The sequence below is a fragment of the Belonocnema kinseyi genome, chromosome 4 (genome assembly GCF_010883055.1).
Source record: "Belonocnema kinseyi isolate 2016_QV_RU_SX_M_011 chromosome 4, B_treatae_v1, whole genome shotgun sequence".
NCBI classification, from domain to species: domain Eukaryota; kingdom Metazoa; phylum Arthropoda; class Insecta; order Hymenoptera; family Cynipidae; genus Belonocnema; species Belonocnema kinseyi.
Genome location: NC_046660.1, coordinates 149,137,118 through 149,158,689, shown reverse-complemented (window position 1 = coordinate 149,158,689; position 21,572 = coordinate 149,137,118). Strand labels below are relative to the sequence as shown.

General features: G+C 37.8%; 1 protein-coding gene across 5 annotated transcripts in view; it reads left to right on the top strand.

Moving 5' to 3' along the window:
* The window catches only part of LOC117171991 (voltage-dependent T-type calcium channel subunit alpha-1G-like), a 206,904-nt gene that overhangs the window by 34,437 nt on the left and 150,895 nt on the right, over positions 1–21,572 (top strand). For 4 of the 5 annotated variants that reach the window (XM_033359704.1, XM_033359707.1, XM_033359705.1 and 1 more), the window contains exons 2-3: positions 194–343; positions 455–835. The exons of the other annotated variant lie outside the window; for it this stretch is intronic. In XM_033359704.1, the coding sequence (XP_033215595.1) occupies positions 194–343; positions 455–835 (531 nt within the window). The remainder of the gene's footprint in view (positions 1–193; positions 344–454; positions 836–21,572) is intronic. 5 annotated transcript variants of the gene reach the window in all.

The window sequence follows — 21,572 nt, the reverse complement described above, 5'->3', positions numbered from 1 at the left end:
CATCCATCCATCCATCCATCCATCCATCCATCCATCCATCCATCCATCCATCCATCCATCCATCCATCCATCCATCCATCCATCCACCCATCCATCCACCCAACAAACAAGCAACCAACTAACCGTCCACCTATTTTTTGCACACTGTGTTTCATAAAAAGATGATAATTTACAATATGGACATATTTCGCAGGTAGTAACATCAGGTATGCTTTATGGTGCTGGGGCTTACTTTACCTCAGGTTGGAACATAATGGATGGATCACTAGTCATCATTTCAATAATTGACCTCCTAATGTCGCTTCTGTCTTCTAGCAGTCCAAAGATATTCGGAATTTTGCGGGTAGGATTTTGATTATTAGTAGAATGTCATTAGATGTATAACGATATTGAATAAATAAAATTAACGAGCTCTCATTTCTGCATCCTATAAATCATTGGATAACTGTTTCAGGTATTCCGTTTGCTGCGGTCTTTAAGACCATTGCGGGTTATAAACAGAGCACCAGGATTAAAATTAGTTGTTCAAACATTGCTTTCATCCCTGAGACCAATCGGAAACATTGTCCTAATTTGTTGTACATTTTTCGTTATATTCGGAATTCTGGGGGTACAACTTTTTAAGGGTGCATTTTATTACTGTGAAGGTCCAGAAGTAAACAATGTTCGAAATAAAACTGAATGTTTAGCTGACAAGAGAAATGTATGGATGAACAGAAAATACAATTTCGATGACCTTGGCAAAGCTCTCATGTCGTTATTCGTTTTATCATCACGGGATGGTTGGGTTAACATTATGTACACAGGTTTAGACGCCGTTGGAGTGGATCAACAGGTAAGATGAAAAATCGTTGAATTTGTGTGATGTTTCTTATGAATGGTATCACTGACCGTGCGGCCCTGGCTGTGACCTGTTGAGATGGTTTTAGTTACATTTTTCTTAATAATAGAAAAAGCTGCTCACACGTCTAAAAAATACCTTCAGGAGTTGGACAGAATGTAAACGTAATGTATCTAGAATATATATTACCATAATACGAAATCAACTTCCTTACGGCGCCAGTGAATGACCGCACAGTGGACTTAAGTGATAAAAGCCGTGACTAAATCGAAAAATATTGTTTCAAGTGACATAAGAAGATAAATCTTTTTCAGATTAATAGACGAAGAACTACAGAATATATATTTTTTTAATTTTGAAATCAAAAATCTAGGTTGAATATCACATGTTCTGACAATAATATGCATTATTGAATATTATTACTGCACATATATTATACTGAATATGCAGCGCACATTTTTTAATAGATTTCGTTATGCCGACTTGAATCAGTGCTTTCAAGTAGTTCAGAATTGAATTTTGTATTAAAAGTTTAATGACATTAATGCAATACACCTAAATAAAATGGACCCTTTGTTGTTTTCAAGGTTTTTTTTGGGTCGCCCAATTAAAATTTACAGTCCAAAGTCAAAATTGCGGATCCATTGCGGCAGACATATATTGATAAACGAATTCGATATCACTAACAATTACTTTACGGGGTTTTCCGGGTAGCCTATTTCGAAATTGTAGCCAAAATTTCGTAATTTAAGATGGAGGATCGCATATGGTGGAAACGCTTTGTAAAAATGTAACTGATTTTATTATATGTCGTTATTAGGAGCATTTAGATGCAGACGATTTTTAATCTAAGGTCGAAATTGATTAAAAATTTTACTCAAGGGATTTTCAAGTCGCTGATTTCAAGACTGAGGTCTAAATAAAAATAAGCTTTTGATGATGGATCTGAGGCAGACCAATATTATCGGTTTTATGTTGTAAGGTATGTTTTAAATTCAAGAATGTACACTAAACTTGACATTTGAAGCGTTAGCGTGCATAAGGGCCTTATCCACTTTCTTAAATTTTACCGGGCGCCAGAAAAACGTTAGCATTTTTCACCGTTGCGAAAATTAATTAATCTGTCACGTATTATCGATAGTAATGATCGAGTTATATTGTTGTATTAAATACCGATCATGCAATATAGAAATATTGTGAGCTGTGAACTCAGAAAGTTAAGCACGGGCCTAACCCAAGGGGTACTCACGGTTCAAAATGGCCTAAACTTGAAAGTGCTTGAGACCTTGTCGATGCTCCTTACGTCACTCATGTCATTTTCAGTAATTAAATAAGTTAAGTAATTAGCAATTTGACATAATTTAATAGCTCTCCGCATAAGAGTAGGCACTACAAAAGATAGTAACTTGTATCGTAAATAAACTTCGATTATTTCCCAATTAATTTTGAAGATTACAATAGGTACCAGGAGAACGACTTTTGTTAGACGATGAAAAGAGACTATATTGGAAACGTCATTAAACTTAAGAGAAAGCCCATTTCATAGATCTTTTACTTTTAAAAGAAGATAATACCACATAAAAAAATTTATCAATACTTATGCTTAAGTGCTGAATATATCGAAGACTTTTTGCAAAGCCAGCAACTTTAAAAACAAGAGTGATCCTTCTACGTCTTCGTTTTCAGATTACAACCAATACTTCTATGTTGATAAGGCAGCTATGAGGTCAAAACCGATAATAGGTTTGCTTAGGATATGGTATTCTGTATATTCAGTGGCGCGTTGCTATCGACAGCTCCTGAACGGGACAACGGGAGGTTGACTTTGAAGTTTTAAGCATCGACGGTCGAACGTATTAGACGCATTTGACGTCAATCGCACGTTCTTAGCATCAGTCGCAGCAAGAAAACGAAAAATGCGATAGATCGAAACTGTTCAGATAGTTGACATCAACGTGAGTATGATGTGAAATACGCATATACGCATATACCATTTTTATTTTCGTATTGACATACAAAATAAATAGTTCAAAATTATTATTCAATCATTTTTTTTCAACTTAAGGACAATACAAATGAGTAGCAATATAAGATACAAATATAAATAAAGAGCAATCATGTGCAGCTATATTAGGCAGCAGAATAGGAAGAAGTAACTTACAAAAATTGTATAAGAGAGAGAGAGATTATTAAAGGGTATCAAGACAAGCACGTGCCTAGAATAAATCCTCTTATTTTTATAATCTGACGGACGTACAATGCAACTTTAAGCAGCTCGTGTGAACAAGTAAAGTTAAGAAGACTCAGCCAATACTGGCTATTGACTGCCGTGGTTGCTGGGTGACCTAAGATTGATATTATTGAGTCAGAATAGGCACGACACACAGCTAACAAATGATAAAGATCCTCTGTTACATACAGGTTATATATGGGGAAAAGTCTAACAGGGTCATGAGTAAATTTATATTCTCCAAAACGTATAGAACTCCTGATATAGTTAAGAAGTCTAAGTTGAACAGTAATAGAAGTTATATAAAAGGGTAATCTAAGGTGCAGATATGATTGCAAGTACGGATAGAGTTTAAAATGAGGAAAGACTTGGAGATTTCTTGAATGGAGGGATATTTCATAGCCGGAACGCTTGAGATAAGCAAAATAGTTATTAAAAAAAACATCTATATTTTCAACGAGCAACGAACAATCGAAGTTAAGCCACATTTGGACAAAATACTTAGGCAAAACATATTTTTTAGCTGAAGAATCCAGGTATACTTTGGGTTGCAATCAAGTTTTAAGAAAATTGCCTTCAATTTAAGAAATAATTTTTCAGGATACCTGTCATCAGGCGTACCCAGCAACTTCGACATCCATCTTAGCGCAGATTTAAATAAATCATAAGCTAACTGTAATCTAGCTGCCTCAAAGCGGAAGACAAACTTCGGCGTGTATGTTTTTAAGCCTAGTATTTTCTTTAGAAAAGAGGACTATAATTTATCGACTAAATCAAAGTAGAGTGTAACCATTCCATAGCCCTTCTTCTATAGCACTTTCAAGAATCGACGCTGCGCCGCAAGTAGGTGTAACGGAACTGTGTGGGTTGTGCGGGGTCTGTGGTTGTCACTCGGGCGAGCAATCAGGCGTAAAGAAACAAAAGTGCAATGGACTATAATGAGTTAGTTCCCATCCATCGTCAGCCACAAAATCGGCGCTGTAGGACAGTTTCACTGTACCTTAATCCCCAGACTTTTATTGCGTAAAAAAGAACACTAATCGTAAGGAAACGAAAAAGGATAATCTTTGTTTGCCAGGTATTAGATTAAGATGCAAATTATATTCTTGAAACAGCACTTATAGCAATATTTGCAGCAAACATTATTTTTATGTAGACTTTATAAAAAAGACACGACTCTCATTTGTTGACACCGAGATGGGCAAATTCGCTTACCACTTACAGCTAAGTCTGTGCGTAGAAGAATTTGTATTCACATGCTGATCCTTTGTGGTATACCGTTACTTTTGAATTTGCTTCGTCGACCGTTAAAAAATGGCTCATACAGTATTGGGCTATAAGGTTAATTTTTGCTTGTAGGTTAGCCTGAGAGTAAGGGAATATGAATATGTCATCGTTATCAGAAAGTAGAATAACGTCAGATAAGAGATCTATTTACATTCCATGTATACCGTGATTTCCTAAGTACTTTTCTAGATTATATATAAAAAGAGCAAAAAGGAGAGGAATAAGGATATCGTCTTAACGCACCCCACAAGCTACCTTTACGGGCGAATTCAGACCCCTGTAAGTGCAAATAGACACGTAGGGATTATCATAGCGATTTTTATAATTATTATAAGTTCAGTGGGTATGCCTATCGTTAGAAGTTTGCTCCAAAGGTGACAGTGGTTTACTGAGTTAAAAGCCCTTTTGAAATCTATAGAAAAAGCAAAGATTCTTCGCTTTGAAATAGGCAGATGAACTTCAATTCAAGAATTAAGGGTATAAATATGACCAATACAGCTTCTTCCAGGCCTAAAACCAGCCTGCTTTTCTGAGAGAATGTTCCCCTTGTCGACCCACTTAGTCCATCTTGTCAACAGAATCTGAAAGAAGATCTTAGTAATACATATTATAAGGACAATTTCCCGGTAATTGTGAACGTCAGATTTATGACACTTTTTAATACAACCTAAATGTATCTATTTTGTAAGAGCCAGATGGGACACTTTCCTTGGCCCAGATCCCATTCAAGAGGGACCCTAAGTACTTTACCTAATTTTCCGGCAGGTTTTTAAACAATTAATTGGGAATCCCATCCTCGGCCGACGTTTTATTACATTTACATTTTAATACGTAGGCTTTAATTTCATCAATCGAGATATCACAGTCCAATAAGGGGTGCTTATATTGTTAATCGAAGGAGACCACAATCTAAATCTATCAGCCGCTAGCTGATTTTAAATTTAAATTATTAAAATTCTTACAAGCCTCTAAAGAATTCAGAAGTGCACATTCGTATCTCCTCTTCTTGGAACTACGTAAATCCAGAAAAGATCTTTTGATTTCTAAATATTTTGCCCCCTCTGTATCGGCAAGACTGAAATTTTCAAAGACATTTAAATACGTTTAAACATACGATGCGTGAATTTAAATTCTTTATTATCCCAAGGTTTCATCTCTAGAGTATTCCATTTAGTCTTTGCAAGTAAATTCAACTTATCGGCGACATACGAGATTGTGGCAATTCAATTATTATTTAGGGTATTTAATTCACCACTGGAGTGCGCAGAGTTCTCAGAAATAGACATTTCATGCATTAAGTCACACTTGTGGTTTTCATTCAAAATTATTCTATTGTACAATAAAAATGAGTTTCTATTTACAATTGTGTCCATCTGTATGAAATACGATTTATTTACGCGAACCACAAGAAGGTCGGATGTCGTAGGCAATTGAATTACTTCAAAATTAGAAATCAGGTCTGTCGAGCCAATTTTATACACAACAAGATCGTTAACACTCATACCCTGAAATCTAAGAAAAGTATAATTGCCTGGAAAATCTTTAGAGAATCTCTTATTCAATATCATTGGCTCACCACTCTTAAGAATCTTAACAATAACCTACCCCTTTGTGTTGACCTCAGAGTTTAATGATTTTCGCTTATACAATGCTGCAGAATCTTCGAGGAGAAATAACCCTTCGAGATCATTTAGGTTGCCGATACAAGCATTAAAATGACATGTTAAAACATTGGAAAATCTTATTAACCCAATATAAACTCGAGAAGGTCCTCCTCAAAAGTCTGCTCGAACAGCTTAGCATCCAAAGATGGTTTAAAATATACAATAGCCACAATTATTGGAAATGCTTTACGTCAACATTTAACAAAAATACATGTAGGACAAATTAACAAAATTTCAAAATTAAGCACAGATTTTTTATAAAAATTGCTAAACCCCCACTAGGGTGGAGAACTCTAGCAGAACTTTTTGCACTACTTGCAATAGTGGCGTGTTCAGGGATCCAAGCAGGGAATTCTAAATTCTATAAAATTACCAATGTCTCGCACAGGCAGATGATGTTCGAGCTTGGTACGTAATTTGCGATATCACACGAATTGGAAAGGCAGTGAGTATTTCAGAAAAAGATGAGAAGATTGTTGCCCTTAGGTGACTGAGATATGACATCCTGCTTAGCGTCTTTTTTCTCTGCTGCAAGCTGCTAAACCTTATCAAGCCAACGGTCATCCAGCATAATGCTGCTACCCTTGACAACGTTACAGCGAGTCCAACGGTTTTCTAACTTTTTGATACCGTCCGAAAAGTACTCGATCGGAAGGTCTCCAAAATACGCCTCAGTTTCAGCTATAAGCTCCTCATTTGAGTAAAAACGCTTACCGGTGAGCCATTTCTTCAGGTTAGGGAACAAGTAATAGTCGCTGGGGGCAAGGTCTGGTGAATACGGTGGGTGAGGAACCAATTTGAAGCCGATTTCATGCAATTTTGCTTGTGCAACTAAGCATGAATGAACAGGCGCATTGTCGTGATGATAAAGCGGTTTTTTCTTCTTCAAATGCGGTCGTTTTTCGGCGATTTCGATTTTCAATCAATCCAATAATGATGAATAGTATGCTCCAGTTATGGTTTTACCTTTTTCAAGATAGTCCACGAATGTTATGCTATGTGCATCCCAGAATACGGAGGCCATAACCTTTCCGATACATTGTTGCATTTTTGGACGCTTCGGAGCACTTTAGCCTGGTAGAACCCACTGTTTTGCCTGTTGCGTTGACTCAGGAGTGTAGTAGTGGATCCAAATTTCATCCATGGTTATGAATCGGCGCAAAAACTCGGTCGGCTTACGCGAATTCGTTTTTGGTCCACTGTGAGCAAACGCGGCACCTATCGCGCGCAGGGATTCTTCATGCCCAAAACTGAATGCACGATATTGCCCACACGTTCCAATGATATGCCTACAGCATTAGCTACCTCTTTCAATTTCACTTTGGGATCATTCAACATCATATCATGGATTTTTTCGACATTTTCTGGTGTAGTGTCTTCTTTTGGGCGCCCAGATCGTTCAGCATCAACTGTGCTCGTACGGCCACAACGAAACTCGGTAAACTAATTATGAATCGTTCCAATCGACAGTGCAGAGTCCGGGTAATACTTATCCAGCTTGGCCTTGGTCTCGGATATCGTTTTCTTGCGAAGATAGTAGTGTTTGATCAAAACTCGAAACTCATGCGTAAACATAAATGGCTGATGTTTTGACAGGCGTCATTTGAAGGATCAAGCTCGACGAAAATGGTTCACATTAGGGAATACTAATGCCATCTCTTAGAATTTTCAAGTACTTATCAGACTGCCTAGTACACGCTAAGATCGCCCGCGAACCTTAAAACCTAAAAAAAGAAGCTACAGGGAGAAAGAAAACGAGAAACCTTGGTTATTTCTTTAAATCACAACGACCAACTTTATTTTAACACACACACACACAAATTTATTAATTCAGCATTTATTTAAAACAACTTAATTATTCTGAAATTGATTCAATTTCACAAAGCTTAAGTGAATTCACCAGACAAACATTTAGTTTTGAGACCACTTAGTATGGTGCGAATTCGCTATATGATGCCGGCAAATGAAATATTGCTAAACCGAAGTAAACACTATAATTGAATCTATTGTAAAACCCTACGCATTTCGTCCGTAAATTGTTCGCACTGACTGTAGTTGGACGTTTAGCAATTTAGATTTAAAAAAACAGAAATTGATCACAAGAACACTATAGAGAGAAAATAACCGTAAAGGGGTCAAGCGAGGCATTGGATCCGGGGTTAAGCCTTAACAGTGCGTCGCTCACCGGTATTATTAAAGGATTTACATTTCCCATTTTGTTTTTCGGATGATCAATTACTCTACGATCCAACAACTTCCAACTTGTTTATTCTAACTATTCAATTCCAACTTCCAATTCAACGTCCAATCCAATTCAACGGTCCAAATAAAAAAAGTTCGCAACAGAGGTGCGGCACGTGTCGCCAAAAAGGAGACCAAGAACGAAAGTGACAGATTTTATGCAACGCGCCAAGACCATCAACTTGCAGGGTGCTCGCGTGAAGGCACGTTCACAAATCCTAAGTTGCAACGCCCCTATCGGAAACACTAAGCGCCTTAGTTCTAAGTTCCTTTGGAACCACCAACTTCCAGGCTTCCAAGTGCGGAACTAATTCGTCGGTGATTTCGTTTTGTCTCTGCCAATATAATCTGGCGATCTCCAATTTCTAATTAGAAAATACCCAAATTCGCTCTACTAAAAATTGTAGTCGCTTCTTGTACCAGGGGTCAGCCAACTTTTCGAATTTTATGCCTTCTGGCTCTGTGATTAACGAAACCGGTAAATCTTCTTCCTTCAACATCCTGGACAAGGTATCCGGTACGTAATGTAAGGCTTCCTTTCAATGAATAGTCTCGAAGTCGCTGTTTGAAAGTACGTGGAGCTGGAAACGTGAAGACGGGAGCTATCTTATCAGGGTCTAGTCTTAATCCCTGCTTGTTCACTATGAAACCTAAATACTGTACTTCGGCGCCACGAAAATCGCTTTTATATGGGTTGATGGTCAAGCCCACCTCGGACATCCTGTCGAGAACCTTGTACAACCAAAGCAGATGCTTTTTAAAAGTCTCCGTGACTACAAGAATGTCATCAATATAAGAAAATCCGTTGGGTCCCTTCTCGGGAATGATGATTATATCAATCAACCTCTGAAAGCTGCCTGGAGCCCTGTGAGACCGAAAGGTATACAAGCGAACTGGAAAAGTCCCCTGCAACGAACCGCAAATGCCGTATCCTCCTGACAAGACACGTTCACAAGAAGCTGGTTAAAGGCAGAACTGAGATCGATCTTCCAGATGAAACTAGCGGCACGAAGCTACCTCAGTATGTCCGACATGTACGGGAGGGGATAAGCATCCATTCTTGAGATGGCCTTAAGCTTCCTGAAATTTAAACAAAGCCGGTAACCTCCATCACCTTTCTTGGTCATTACTGTAGAAGCGACTGTTCGCTAGAGGACTCTTTGATCACCACCTCGGTATGCATCCTATCTACTTCCGCGTACGTGGCCTCCTGCACTTTACGGAAAACAACTCGATACATTTCCCTTATAGGTGGGTGGCCCTGAATATCTATATAATGCTTTACCAAGTGGGTGGCGTTAAGCTGATTACTTCTTTTAGGTGCTATATTCCATTTAATCAGTTCTTGCAGTTCCCGATCCTGTTCACTCGATAAATCTAAAATACAACCACAGTTTTGCTCTGTGGTTAGCCAAGTTTTGCGTGAATGAACTTCGCCATCCGTGCCTGGCATCCAAATCTCCTTAGATCGCGCACCAAATAACATCAAAATTAGATTTTGCGTCAAGCCCTAACAAAAACTCCGTATCTAAATTGATGGCTACCCTGTCTTCGCATACGTTAGTAATCTCGTCGGTAGTCAAGGGTAACTAAACCACACCTAACTTCTGATCTCTGGAACCGTTTACTAAAATCATGGAAGATTTACGAGAACTCAATATTTGCCCAGGGCGTTTATAATTTTCGGAACTAAGTCGCCACGAATAAGTGTGAAAATATCATTTTTCTCATTCCGTTTGAAGCCCTCTAAAAACGCGACCCGGAAGTGATAAGGATCTATCTTTAAAGCCAGGATAACAAAGACTTCAACAAGAAATGGCGTAGGAGCCTCATCAAGAGACGTAGTCTTTAGAATCAAGTCGTCGGGTGGAACACTAATACCCATATAATAATCCAAATCATTCAAAGCAAAAAAAGAAGTTACTAAAGTCCAGAGATGTCCAGTTCAGTTTTGACGGTCTCTTTATTTTGAGAGGCAGCAGGGAGCGGTCCTATTGCTTCCCCTCTACGTATCCTGAACTATCCGGGCATGTTTTAATAGCAAAGCCTTTCTTTCTGCACGCAAAGAAAATCAATTCATGAGGCTGACCGCAGCCTTTTTGGTAGTGGCCCACCCGTCTACACCTAAAACAAGAGACCTCACCCGAAGCGCAAGAGTTGTTATTTCAAGAATCTGTTTGTGGGGTGGAAGCAGCAAAAGCTTGGCTGCTTCCCACTCGACTAATCGTTACCATTCTGGCTTATACTGCCCGTACGGTTACGGCCGCTTCCGCCCTTCCTCCCGTTTCTACCGTCGGGAGGCTTATTTTTAGACTCGGGCATACTTTTTGTCGTTTTAACAGACGAAACCGAATCTTGGTCGACGACATCCGATGACCTGTTCTTTGAGGATTTTTAAGCCATTTTATCGCCGTACACAAACTCTTGCAGGAATGAATTCTCAGGTTCGGTAATGGAAGCAAAGAATTACTCTATGAAATTCTGGCCTAAGTCCTCTATGAGCCGAGACCACTGCTCTACCACTGGCATTTTATTTTCTAAGAGGTTGGTTAGACCTTCTAGGTTAGTTAGGTAATCGTCAAACGGCCAAACGGTGTCTGAATGCTTTTTTTAATTAAGCAAAATTCAAGAACTTTAACTCGTAGTTTTTTGAACCATTTAAACGCAATTCCTTTCAATAAGACCGGCATGGCTAACAAGAGCTCTTCGTCTGAGACTTTGGTGAACCTTGTACGGTCTTCTATGCGCGATATAAAATCTTCGAAACAAGTTTTTCCGCTCCAGTCAAATATTACTTTCCAGTTAAGGACGATTTTTCCAAGGTCTCTTGAGCTTTTATTGCGGTGAGATAAGGCGGTAGCGCAAACTAGACTATCCCAGCTTGGAATTTCGCGATAATGTTGCACCCTCTCAGAATACGTATGCCTAATGAATCTTGAAGCTCATTATTAATACTAGTATCCTATTGACCCCCAGGAATACCACTTTCCAGATTTACAGACTTATTATGTCTAGCCCGATATTTTGGGGAGCTTCTCTCCAATCGCGCGTTAACCCCAGTCCTATCATAGCATAACGCATTTTCGGAATCAGTAGTGTCGTGAATCCTGATTGTTCTAGTAAAAATGTTGCGTTGGGGGGTTAAGCTCGGAATGGCACCGGTTCGGACTCAGCGACGCTCCGAATGTGTGACTGTCACCCCCGGACGACTAAATGAGTTCGGACTGGGAAGATTTGCGCGAAAATTCAGGGTAGTATGATGAGCACCTCGTAAGTTTGAAGAGCTAAGCCATGTCGTCTGAGGAATGATCAGAGTGTCTCGAGGGTTGCTTAAGGTAAGGGTATCTTGAGGAACACTGGGCAGATTTAGGCAACCGAAATAAGTGGTTCCATGCAAGTCTAAATTATTTCGGCGTGTATATTTTGTGAGGTTGTTAAGAGAGACTCGCTAAATTAAGCGTTTGCCTTCTGATGGCTTCTGGAAATCTAAATCATCGGGATTGATACGAGTTGAAAGGTCGTTAAGCCTGCAGTACAGTTTTCTCATTACGAATATATCGAAAATATACGACTCCGCATCAGTTATGAATTTTTAATGTGAAATAGCGAGAAAACTATATATCGAATTAGAATCGAAGATTGTTACATATGCCCATATATACTGAATTGCGCAGTGGTATTAATGGAGTTTACCTCTTTCTGAGTACTAAAGGAATAATGAATATACTAAACAAATAGGTGTAGTGGTGAATTTATAAGATGTCCATATTTGGTGAATGGCGCAATTGTCGAAAATGTATTCATCTTACTTAGATATCAAGAAGAAGGAATTTTTAGATGTAGTGGTACCACATATGAAGATTCTGAATATTTTCATGATTGTCATATATAGGCGTAATAACGTAAAAGTGTTTATTTAAGGAATCTAACTTCCTGTTTGTTTCTCTTGGAATATTTATGAATATAGAATGATTCTGTCACTTGTTTTCCTGCTGGATTTTCGTTGACAATTCTAATGTTGATTACTGATGACTGACTAATCAAGACTGATTGACTTGAGCAGCACAAGTCCGTCAGCCCTCATCCTATATACACACCCAGAAAGTAGGTAACAAAATCTTACACATTCAAACACTATTGAAAACAAATTTATCCTATTCTTTTATAAAATATGTAATGATATAAATTTTATTTATATTAGTTTAATTTTCAAAAATTTAATTTCGTAATTTAGGTTGCAGTGTGTCATTTCCAAGAAGAATCACACTCGATAGATTATATTTTAAAATGCACCGTATATGTGCCATTGACACAAGTTGAGGGCACGTTTGATCAAATTAGACACTTTTTTGATAATTGAACATTAATTTCAAATTTTTCTTTACACCTCGTAAATGGTGTGTCGAAATTAATATTTAAAAAAGCAGCAAAATATATTTTTTAAAATAGAAAATTAACATTTGTAGGAAAAAATTTAATGTTGCTCTAATTTTTTAATGAACAATTGGAAAAACTGAAACTGCGAATATGTTTTTTCAACATTATCCTACATGTCTATAAAAAAGAGGGAAAAATAAATATTGAAAAAAATATTTTTTTGCATGAAATCGTCTCATTGCATGTCAGGGGTACGTTTGGTCAGATTTGACCCACTTCCGGGCATAGGATTTTTAATTTTGTTTTTTCTTTTTTTTCTCTAGATACTAGCTTTGAAAATATGATATTTAAAAATGTCACATTTTATTCATTCTATTTGAAAGTGAAAGGTATATGTGCATTGACATGATTTCAGGGCAACATTTGGTTGGATTTGACCCACGTCCGGATAAACGTTTTTTTATTTTATTCTATCTTTTTTCCTCTAGACAATAGCTTTAAAAATATGACATTTAAAAATGTCATATTTGATGAATTATATTTGAAAGTGGATCGTATAAGGGCATTTACAGGATTTCAGCGCAACGTTTGGTCAGATATGACCCACTTCGATACATAGCATTTTTAATTTTTCCTTTTCTCTTCTCTATAAAATCGCTTTGAAAAGATGGTATTTAAAAATGTCACATTTTATTGATTCTATCTGAGCGTGGACGGTATATGTGCACTTTTTCTTTACACCTCGTGAATGGTGTGCGTCGACATTAATATTGACAAAAAAGTGAAATATATTTTTTTCAATAAAAAATAAACATTTTTAGCAAGAGATTTGATCTTGTTCTCATTTCTTAAGACAAAATTGGAAAAACCGAAAAGGATGTGTTTTTTAACCTTATCCTACATTTCTATGCACAAAAAGTAAAGGAAAAAAACATTGAACAAAAATTTAGTGTGAAACCGTGTATGTCAGACGTCTCTAGCTTTAGGCCTACCTATTATTTTAATATTGCAAAGTTTTCAAAGCGTTTTTACATTCTCATGATTCACGATTAAGAAAGTATTAGAATTGTCCGAAGTTCGAAACCAAAGTTTTTCAACGGATCTACTAGTTTTGAGACCCCTTTAATCTAAAAATAAAATTTTCGCTAATGCGTCTGACTGTCCATTAATCGGTCCGTGGACACGATAATTCTCGAAAACATGAACGGATCAATTTGAATTTTGGCACACTTTTTTACGTTATAAAATAAAGAACGAGTTTGTTTATCAGCTACTTTGGATAAAAATTCTAAAAGTCAGAGCTTTCACAATATTGTTTTTACAAATTCTTTGAAGATTCAGAAATGGTATGTTCGGCCATTTGTAGGACTCAAAAATCCGAACAATTTATTTCTATGACTTTTTTATTTCAAAATAAATATCTGAGTTATAGCATTTAAAAAATTTTTAAAACCAATCGAAAATGAAAATTTCAAGCCAACCAACGCCCGATATGAAAAGAAGACCAGAGAAAAAAGCCGTTGTTTTTTGAAAGCCTTGCAAGAGTATCGTTAAAAGTTTTAGAATTTTCTTAAAACATGGAAAATTCAAATTTTGATCAAACAATGATAAAAAATTCCATTTGGTGCGCAACTATGCAAGATACGGATACCGATGAATAAATAAAAATGGTGCTACTAAAAATAACCTACAAATTTGTTATTACTTACTTTCTAAATATAAATCAGTAAAAAATCCACTAATTGAACTAGTAGTTAGATATTGCACTGATTAATGAGTGATTTCGGACTTATTAAATTCACTGATTGAATTATTAGTTAATAATTTCCCTGATTAATCAGTGATTTCGGATTTACTTAAATCATGTGAAGCCTAACCTCTAAATTGATTAGTTAAGCGTTTCTGTTACTCTTTTACTTGTATAGCAAGAAGAATTCCTTAAAGAAATACATATTTTAATTTTCGGGCTGTCAGTCTGCTGAATTATCTGTGGGATAAATATACTTTAACTCGTATAGGAACTACTTAACGGGTTTGTACATGACAGTCCCATCTTGAAATTAAAGTGATATGTGAAGTCGTTTGTCATTTAAAAGCATCGGAACTTTTCACCTTTTTTAATATTTGATCATATTTATGGGGTTTAAGTTTTTACTATGATTCTTTGATTGAATGTACTAAAATATTATTTTATTATCATTGCTAAAGTGACATGGGGCAATGCTGCCAATTCTTAAAAGTGATTATTTCACTGAGAGTACTTTAGAAAGTACTTTTTGATAGGGTGCGTAGTTTTTTTATTCGTAAAAAAACTACCAAAATTTTTGGCAAGCGACACAAACTACTAAATTTGTTTAACTGAGAAAGAGCTACACATTTGTCTGCAGTTGGTTTTTGATAGGATGCGTATTTTTTATTTTAATTGTGAAAAAAACAGTCAAAATCTTTTAAATAAAATTTTTGAAAAACGACATAGGCTAAGAAAAAAATTATAGTAAAAAATTATATAAAAAATAACAATGAAACATATGTGGAAAAATAACAAAAGGCACGAAAAAAAGACGACCGTTTTTTACCAAATAAAAAGAGATATATATTGTGTATAATTTATTACGTTCTCATCATTTATGATAGAGAAAGTATTGGAATATTATCAAATTTAACGCCGTCGTTTTTTAACGGATCTCCGCGTTTTGGGACACCTTCAGTCCGTCCGTAAACATTATAACTCTAAAAAAATCTACTTGAAATTTTTGAAAAAATATTAAATAAGACTTGAGATTTTGGTTTTATTTTTCAAAAATACTATAAGGCAATCAAAACTTCAAATTCTAAGCTAAACGATATGAAAATGCTGAAAAAAATTCAAAGAGTAGCCGCAGCTTTTAAAAGTTCCTAAAAAATTTATTTAAACCATTTTGGATAAGACTTGTTATTTTAGATAAATTTTTCGAAAATATTTTTTTAAAAATCGAGAATTCAAATCTTGAGAAAAACGACGCGAAATATGGTAACAAATCTTTGGAGGAATTTCAGCGTTTAAAATTGCTACATCATTTGTTTAAGCCACTTTTTGGAAGAACTCGTTTTTGATTTATTTTTTGAAATTGATATATAAAAATAAAAAATTTCTACATTACGCCAAAAGACACAACATACGTAAAATGTTTAACATAACAAAGCGAGGTATAGAAGAATCTCTAAAGAGAGGATTGTAGCTTTTTATTGTAAGGTGATTCAGAAAATAAATATACATTTGGAAATGTCAGTCAAAAATCGAGCGCGTAGCGCGAGTGCCACGATGAGATTTTTGATAAAGTTTCATTCAAGCATTGTGAGTGCAAAGAATAAGTAACCGAGCGCGAAGCACGATATTCGACAATCACGCGCTGTAGGTGCGTTCAAATTCGCAAGAAATTTGAAAATATAATTTTTAATTTTAATTTATAGGTTATTAATGAAAAATTCTGTAGCGCAGGGCAATAGACATAAGAACTTAAGCTCGTTTCTCTGCATCAAGCTCGAGATTTCTCAAATTACTAGCTCTGTAAAATTTTACTTTTGCCTAATAGGCCCCTTTTCTCGAATCGCGTCACAAATGTAGTAAGACCAAAAAAATAATCTCTTCTTATTTGACATTCTGTTACCGGGAAAATATTATTTAAAACAAATATAAAAGAACCATAATATGTTTTTAAAAAATGCAAAAAATTGCCGTTTCAGGTAAAAATGAGCGCATTTTGTGAAAAACCCTTCGTCCAATATTAATCATTCTATTTGTGGCTTCGATTTATCGTTTTTGTTGCTGAGGCTGAAGAAAACGTGATCCAAAATCTAGGTACTAGTTTCTTGTTTGATCGGTGTACTGTAGTTTTCCAACTGGATAGCTTAGTGAAGCGGGTGTTTTGGCTCGAGACTTTATTTTGACTTTTTCTTGTGCAAATTAGAAGTATTAATTCAAGGGAGCCAGAGAAAGTTACTAAGCCTCTTGTGAGAGGCAGTATTCTGGGATTAGGCTTCACATAATGCGGACGGCTATACTGAACAGTGACGACATACATGACCCTTGTCGTTTCTTTCACTGCCATAGTGATGTACTTTTCCGTAATGGCGTATTCTAATACTTTAATCAGAATTTGCCCCTTCTTTTTATTATGATATTGTTCTTGTTCGAATTCTATTAGTTGATTCTCAATTTTCTCTAATGATTTTCCACGCTAGAGTTTTTTTTTCAATTTTTGGCTGGTTGTATTTGTAAACCATAATTTTGTGCAGATATGACTTTTGTGAAATTGTGGTGTTACGGATGATATATTTGTCATCTTTAATGAAAGGACCGCGCACGAAATGTACAGTAAATGGCTTTTTGTAAAAAATTATAAACAAATTTTTTTGTATTATCGAAACAGCAGCGCAAAAATTCTAAAGAGAAAAGAATGGCAAATATACAGTTTTTCGACAAACACTTCTGAAATGTTCAATTTTTACATGTATTTTAATATAAAAAATGCTCATTTTAGTTAAATGTTTTTCCCTCGAAAACTCTTTAAAAAACTTGGCTAAAAGTTTCACATTTTGTCGATCAGACTTACTGCAACAAAACGTTCATACCCACGAACTAGAAAGATTAATGGTAATTTTGTGTACAGAAACATGCCTTAAACATTTAAACAAGAATAATATATAAAATATGGTATTATTATTTTATACGTAGCTCATAGATATATACAATAAAAATTTGCCATAAGGACAACCACAGGATTTCACCGGGAGCGGGTGTTAATCTGAAAAATTGCACCCGCTCCCAGCGAAATCGCGGTAAAATTTGAGCCACAACCACATCCCACGACCGTGAGATAGGTGGTTATAGTCTGTAACGAAATCAATGCAAAGATCCAGCAAAAGTTTCGTGCACCCTGAGAACACGGAGCGATCCAAGAACTACCGCCTTGTGAATTTTTCCCGCAAGCGTTTTAGCATATTGTTGACACTCAGAGATGCTTCTCAGGGTATTAACGACTGAAAGCTTGGCACCGCCAAGAGCGCCGATGATAAGGACGATTAGTTTAACAGAATATTCCGGGTACAATCGTTGCAACTCCCTTATAAGGTCTCTATACATCTCTTTCTTTTCGTTCTCCTTGACTATGACGTTTTTGTCAGTTGGTGCCAAAAATTCGATAGCGAACATGGTTCGCTTCTCGAAGTCAAGAAGAACCATGACAGGCCTCGAGCGTGCAACAATAACAATTGTCGAGAAAATAAAGATCTAGTATATGCGGCAGTATCGATTCTCGACAGTTGGCTCGATTCCTCCAGGAGAGTTTAGAGAAGTGATATTAAGGTTAATGCCGTAAGACTGACAGATATGGTAATAGAGCACTCTTAATGCCGCATTGTGCCTTTGGATGTAGGTTGTTCCCGCATGAGTTGGACAACAAGATATTATGTGTGCTAAATACTCGGAGTGTGCATGGCACGCTCTGCAGCTATCATGTAGGATAGGATATATCATGTATATCATGTAGGAATGTAGATATGACACAATCTTGACATATCGGGCGACCTCTCAGAGTACGCCGCCTTATCCTTGCATGCGGGGTTCTACAAGGATGGACGAACCCCTTTCCCTAGCTTTTCGTGGAAACAGCAATGACAACACCAAACATAGTTTCAGTAAGTGCGGTTCAAAACAACAGAACGCGCAGGGCTCCCGACAATAGGTCGGCCAAAAATGTCGAAAAATCTAGACCTGGGGGGCCAATGAAAATGGATTCAATGTGATGGATCGGCGGAATGCCGCAACCTTTGGATGGACGGAGCGACTGAATCACGACTTGATAGAGTGCAACGATGCGAGTGTGGCCCCTGAACGGGGTTACATGGCACGGCTGCATGCTCTGTGGTGCGAGAAACACCCGGAGCTATCGCACTTTTCGCAGCAACGTCTGCGAAACCATGCTGAACTACTCCGTAAAAGGGGCTATGTAAGTGGAACGCCTACTCTACCACAGGTAGAAGAAGCCGGCAACAAAGAAAGAGAGGCAGGCATCCAATAGATGAAGAGCGATGCTTTACGACCTGGAGAAACATCAACACCAAGGTTTCTCTCAAGCCTAAAGATCTAGCTGAAATGAATGACGAGCTTCGTGGATATTTTTTCAGAGAATCCGACCTCTGGGCTATCCATTATTGTATGCATAATGCAGCGAGAGCTTCGGCCGATGCGAACCGTAAAACAAAACCAACGGCTGATCATAAGACCAAAAGACGAATGCAGCAACTTGCCATAAAGATAGGCTGGGCAAGACAGTACGCGTCCCGCATTCAGTGTGTAATTGACTACATCACATCTGGCACGAATTTTACCGCCAAGGTTCGAAAGTTCGCGCGGGAACGCCGGACCCGTTATCACACACTTAACAAGTCAAAGCTACCGACCACCAGACAGCATATTGTTGAGAGCATACGGATACTATCTGACGCTAATAGAAGTCTAGAGCGGAGGGAGAGGTGGGTCAGAGAAAATCAACAGTTTCTCTCTGACTCATCTCGACTGTTCCAGATTGTATCAGAACCTTCTGGTGGAAGAAGTTTTCTTTAACCCATCAGCATTTGGCCCGTATTTTCATCTCATATTTGAAGTCGGAAGAGTCGATTCCAGAGTGGTTGGTGAAAGGGCGCACAATACTCCTGTCGAAAATAGGCAACTTAGGTGACCCGAAGAACTACAGGCCAATAACTTGTCTGAACACGCTTTATAAGATATTCACAGCTATCCTAAATGATAGGATTGTTCGGGCAATTGAACCTGTGTGGCAAGAAATGTATGAACAGCGAGGCTCAAAGAAAGGTCTAGCCGGATGTCTGGAGAACCTGCTCATCAATAGATTTGTCTGCAAAGATGCAGCATTCTACCAGCGTGACCTATCGATGGCCTGGATTGATTATCGGAAAGCTTTCGATTCTACATCCCATAGACTTATCATCTGTCTTCTGGAAATCTTACAGGTTCATCCGCAAATAGTTGGGTGCATAGAGAGATTGATGCCGCTTTGGAAAACCAGATTTACTATCTCATCTGGCAAAAATCGTGTGACCACTAACAAGGTCACGTTTCAGAGAGGTGTCTTTCAGGGCGACACAATTAGCCCACTCCTCTTTTGCCTTACATTACTACCACTATCTCTAGCACTGCGCCATTCCGACGGGTACTTGTGCGGCAAACCTGAAGATCGAAAGTACAAGGTCACTCATGTATTTTACATGGACGATCTTAAGATCTATGCTAAAAACAGAGAGCAACTGCATCTAGCTCTGGGGATTGTCGAACGATATACTAAGGAAATTGGAATGGAATTTGGGTTAGACAAATGCGCCAAGGTTTATTTAAAGCGAGGAAAACTTAATGGCATCCCTGAAGATCCTGAGCTCGTTGATAGAAGCGCCATACGACACCTTTGCGCTCAAGAGACTTCTAGATACGTGGGCGTGCTACAGAGCCGCATTCAGGATGTGACATCTATAAAGGATACTCTCCGAAGCAGATACAAACGTCTCAGCCGACAGATTTGGTCTTCAGAACAGATCTCTTGATATCGGGACAAGAAAGGTTATGCACATGAACAAAAGCATGCATCTTAAGTCTTCCGTTCCGCGACTGTACATCTCACGTTGTCAAGAGGGTCGCGGAATATTGAGTCTTGAATGTCTTCACAACAGTATTATTCTGGGTACAGCACATAGAGTTGCAAATGGAAGAAACCCTCTTCTTAAAATGGTCAGAAATCACGAAGAAGTGGGCAAAGCAGCATTTCTGTACAAAGCAGCGGAGGTGGCTGCTGAAACACTCGGACTTGACTTCAGTATTAGGGGTGAACAAAATACATCAAATCTAATCTATCTCGAGTACTCACTCCTGAAAGCCCGGATTAAGAAAGTACAAGAGAAAAACTTTCGTGAACAGCTGCTCGATAAGGTAGATGCACGGTATCTTCTACAGAAATGTGAAGGATCAGTCAATGTCTTGTGAGCTAACGTTTGCTTTCCTTAAATCGCCCGGATTGAAGTCTGGTACAGAGGGTTTCATTTTTGCATGCCAAGACGGTGTCATTTCCACCTTAACATACCGTCGCCACATTTTGAGCCAAGCCATTGCCGATGATAGCTGCAGGGCGTGCCATGCACATCCCGAGCATTTAGCTCACATACTATCTAGTTGTCCAACACACGCGGGAACGACCTACATTTAAAGGCACAATGCGGCACTGAGAGTGCTTTATTACCACCTCTGTCACTCAGACGGCATTCACCTTAATATCGCTCCTCTAAATGCTCCTAGGAAAATTGAGTCAATTGTCGAGAATGGGAAGTGCCGCATATACTGGAACTTTATATTCTCGACAATTGTTTGTATTGCTCACTCGAGGCCTGACATGGTTCTTCTTGACTTCGAGAAGCGAACCATGTTCATTATCGAATTTTCGGCACCAGCCGACAAAAACATCATAGCCAATGAGAATGAAAAGAAAGAGAGGTATAGAGACCTTATAAGGGAGTTGCAACGATTGTACCCGGAATATTATGTAAAACTGATCGTCCTTATCATCGGCGCTCTTGGAGGTGCCAAGCTTTCACTTGCTTATAGCCTAAAAAGCATCCCTGCGTGTCAACAATATGCTAGAACACTTGCGGGAAAAATGCAGAAGGCGGTTGTCCTTGGGTCGCTCCGTGTTTTTAGGGTGTACGAGACTTTTGCTGGATCGTCGTATTGATTCCTTCACAGACTGTAACCACCTATCTCACGGTTGTGAGACGTGGTTATGGCTGAAATTTTACCGCGATTTTGCTGGAAGCAGGTGCAATTTTTCAGATTAGCACCCGCTCCCGGCGAACTCCTGCGGTTGTCCTTATGACAAATTTTTAATTATAT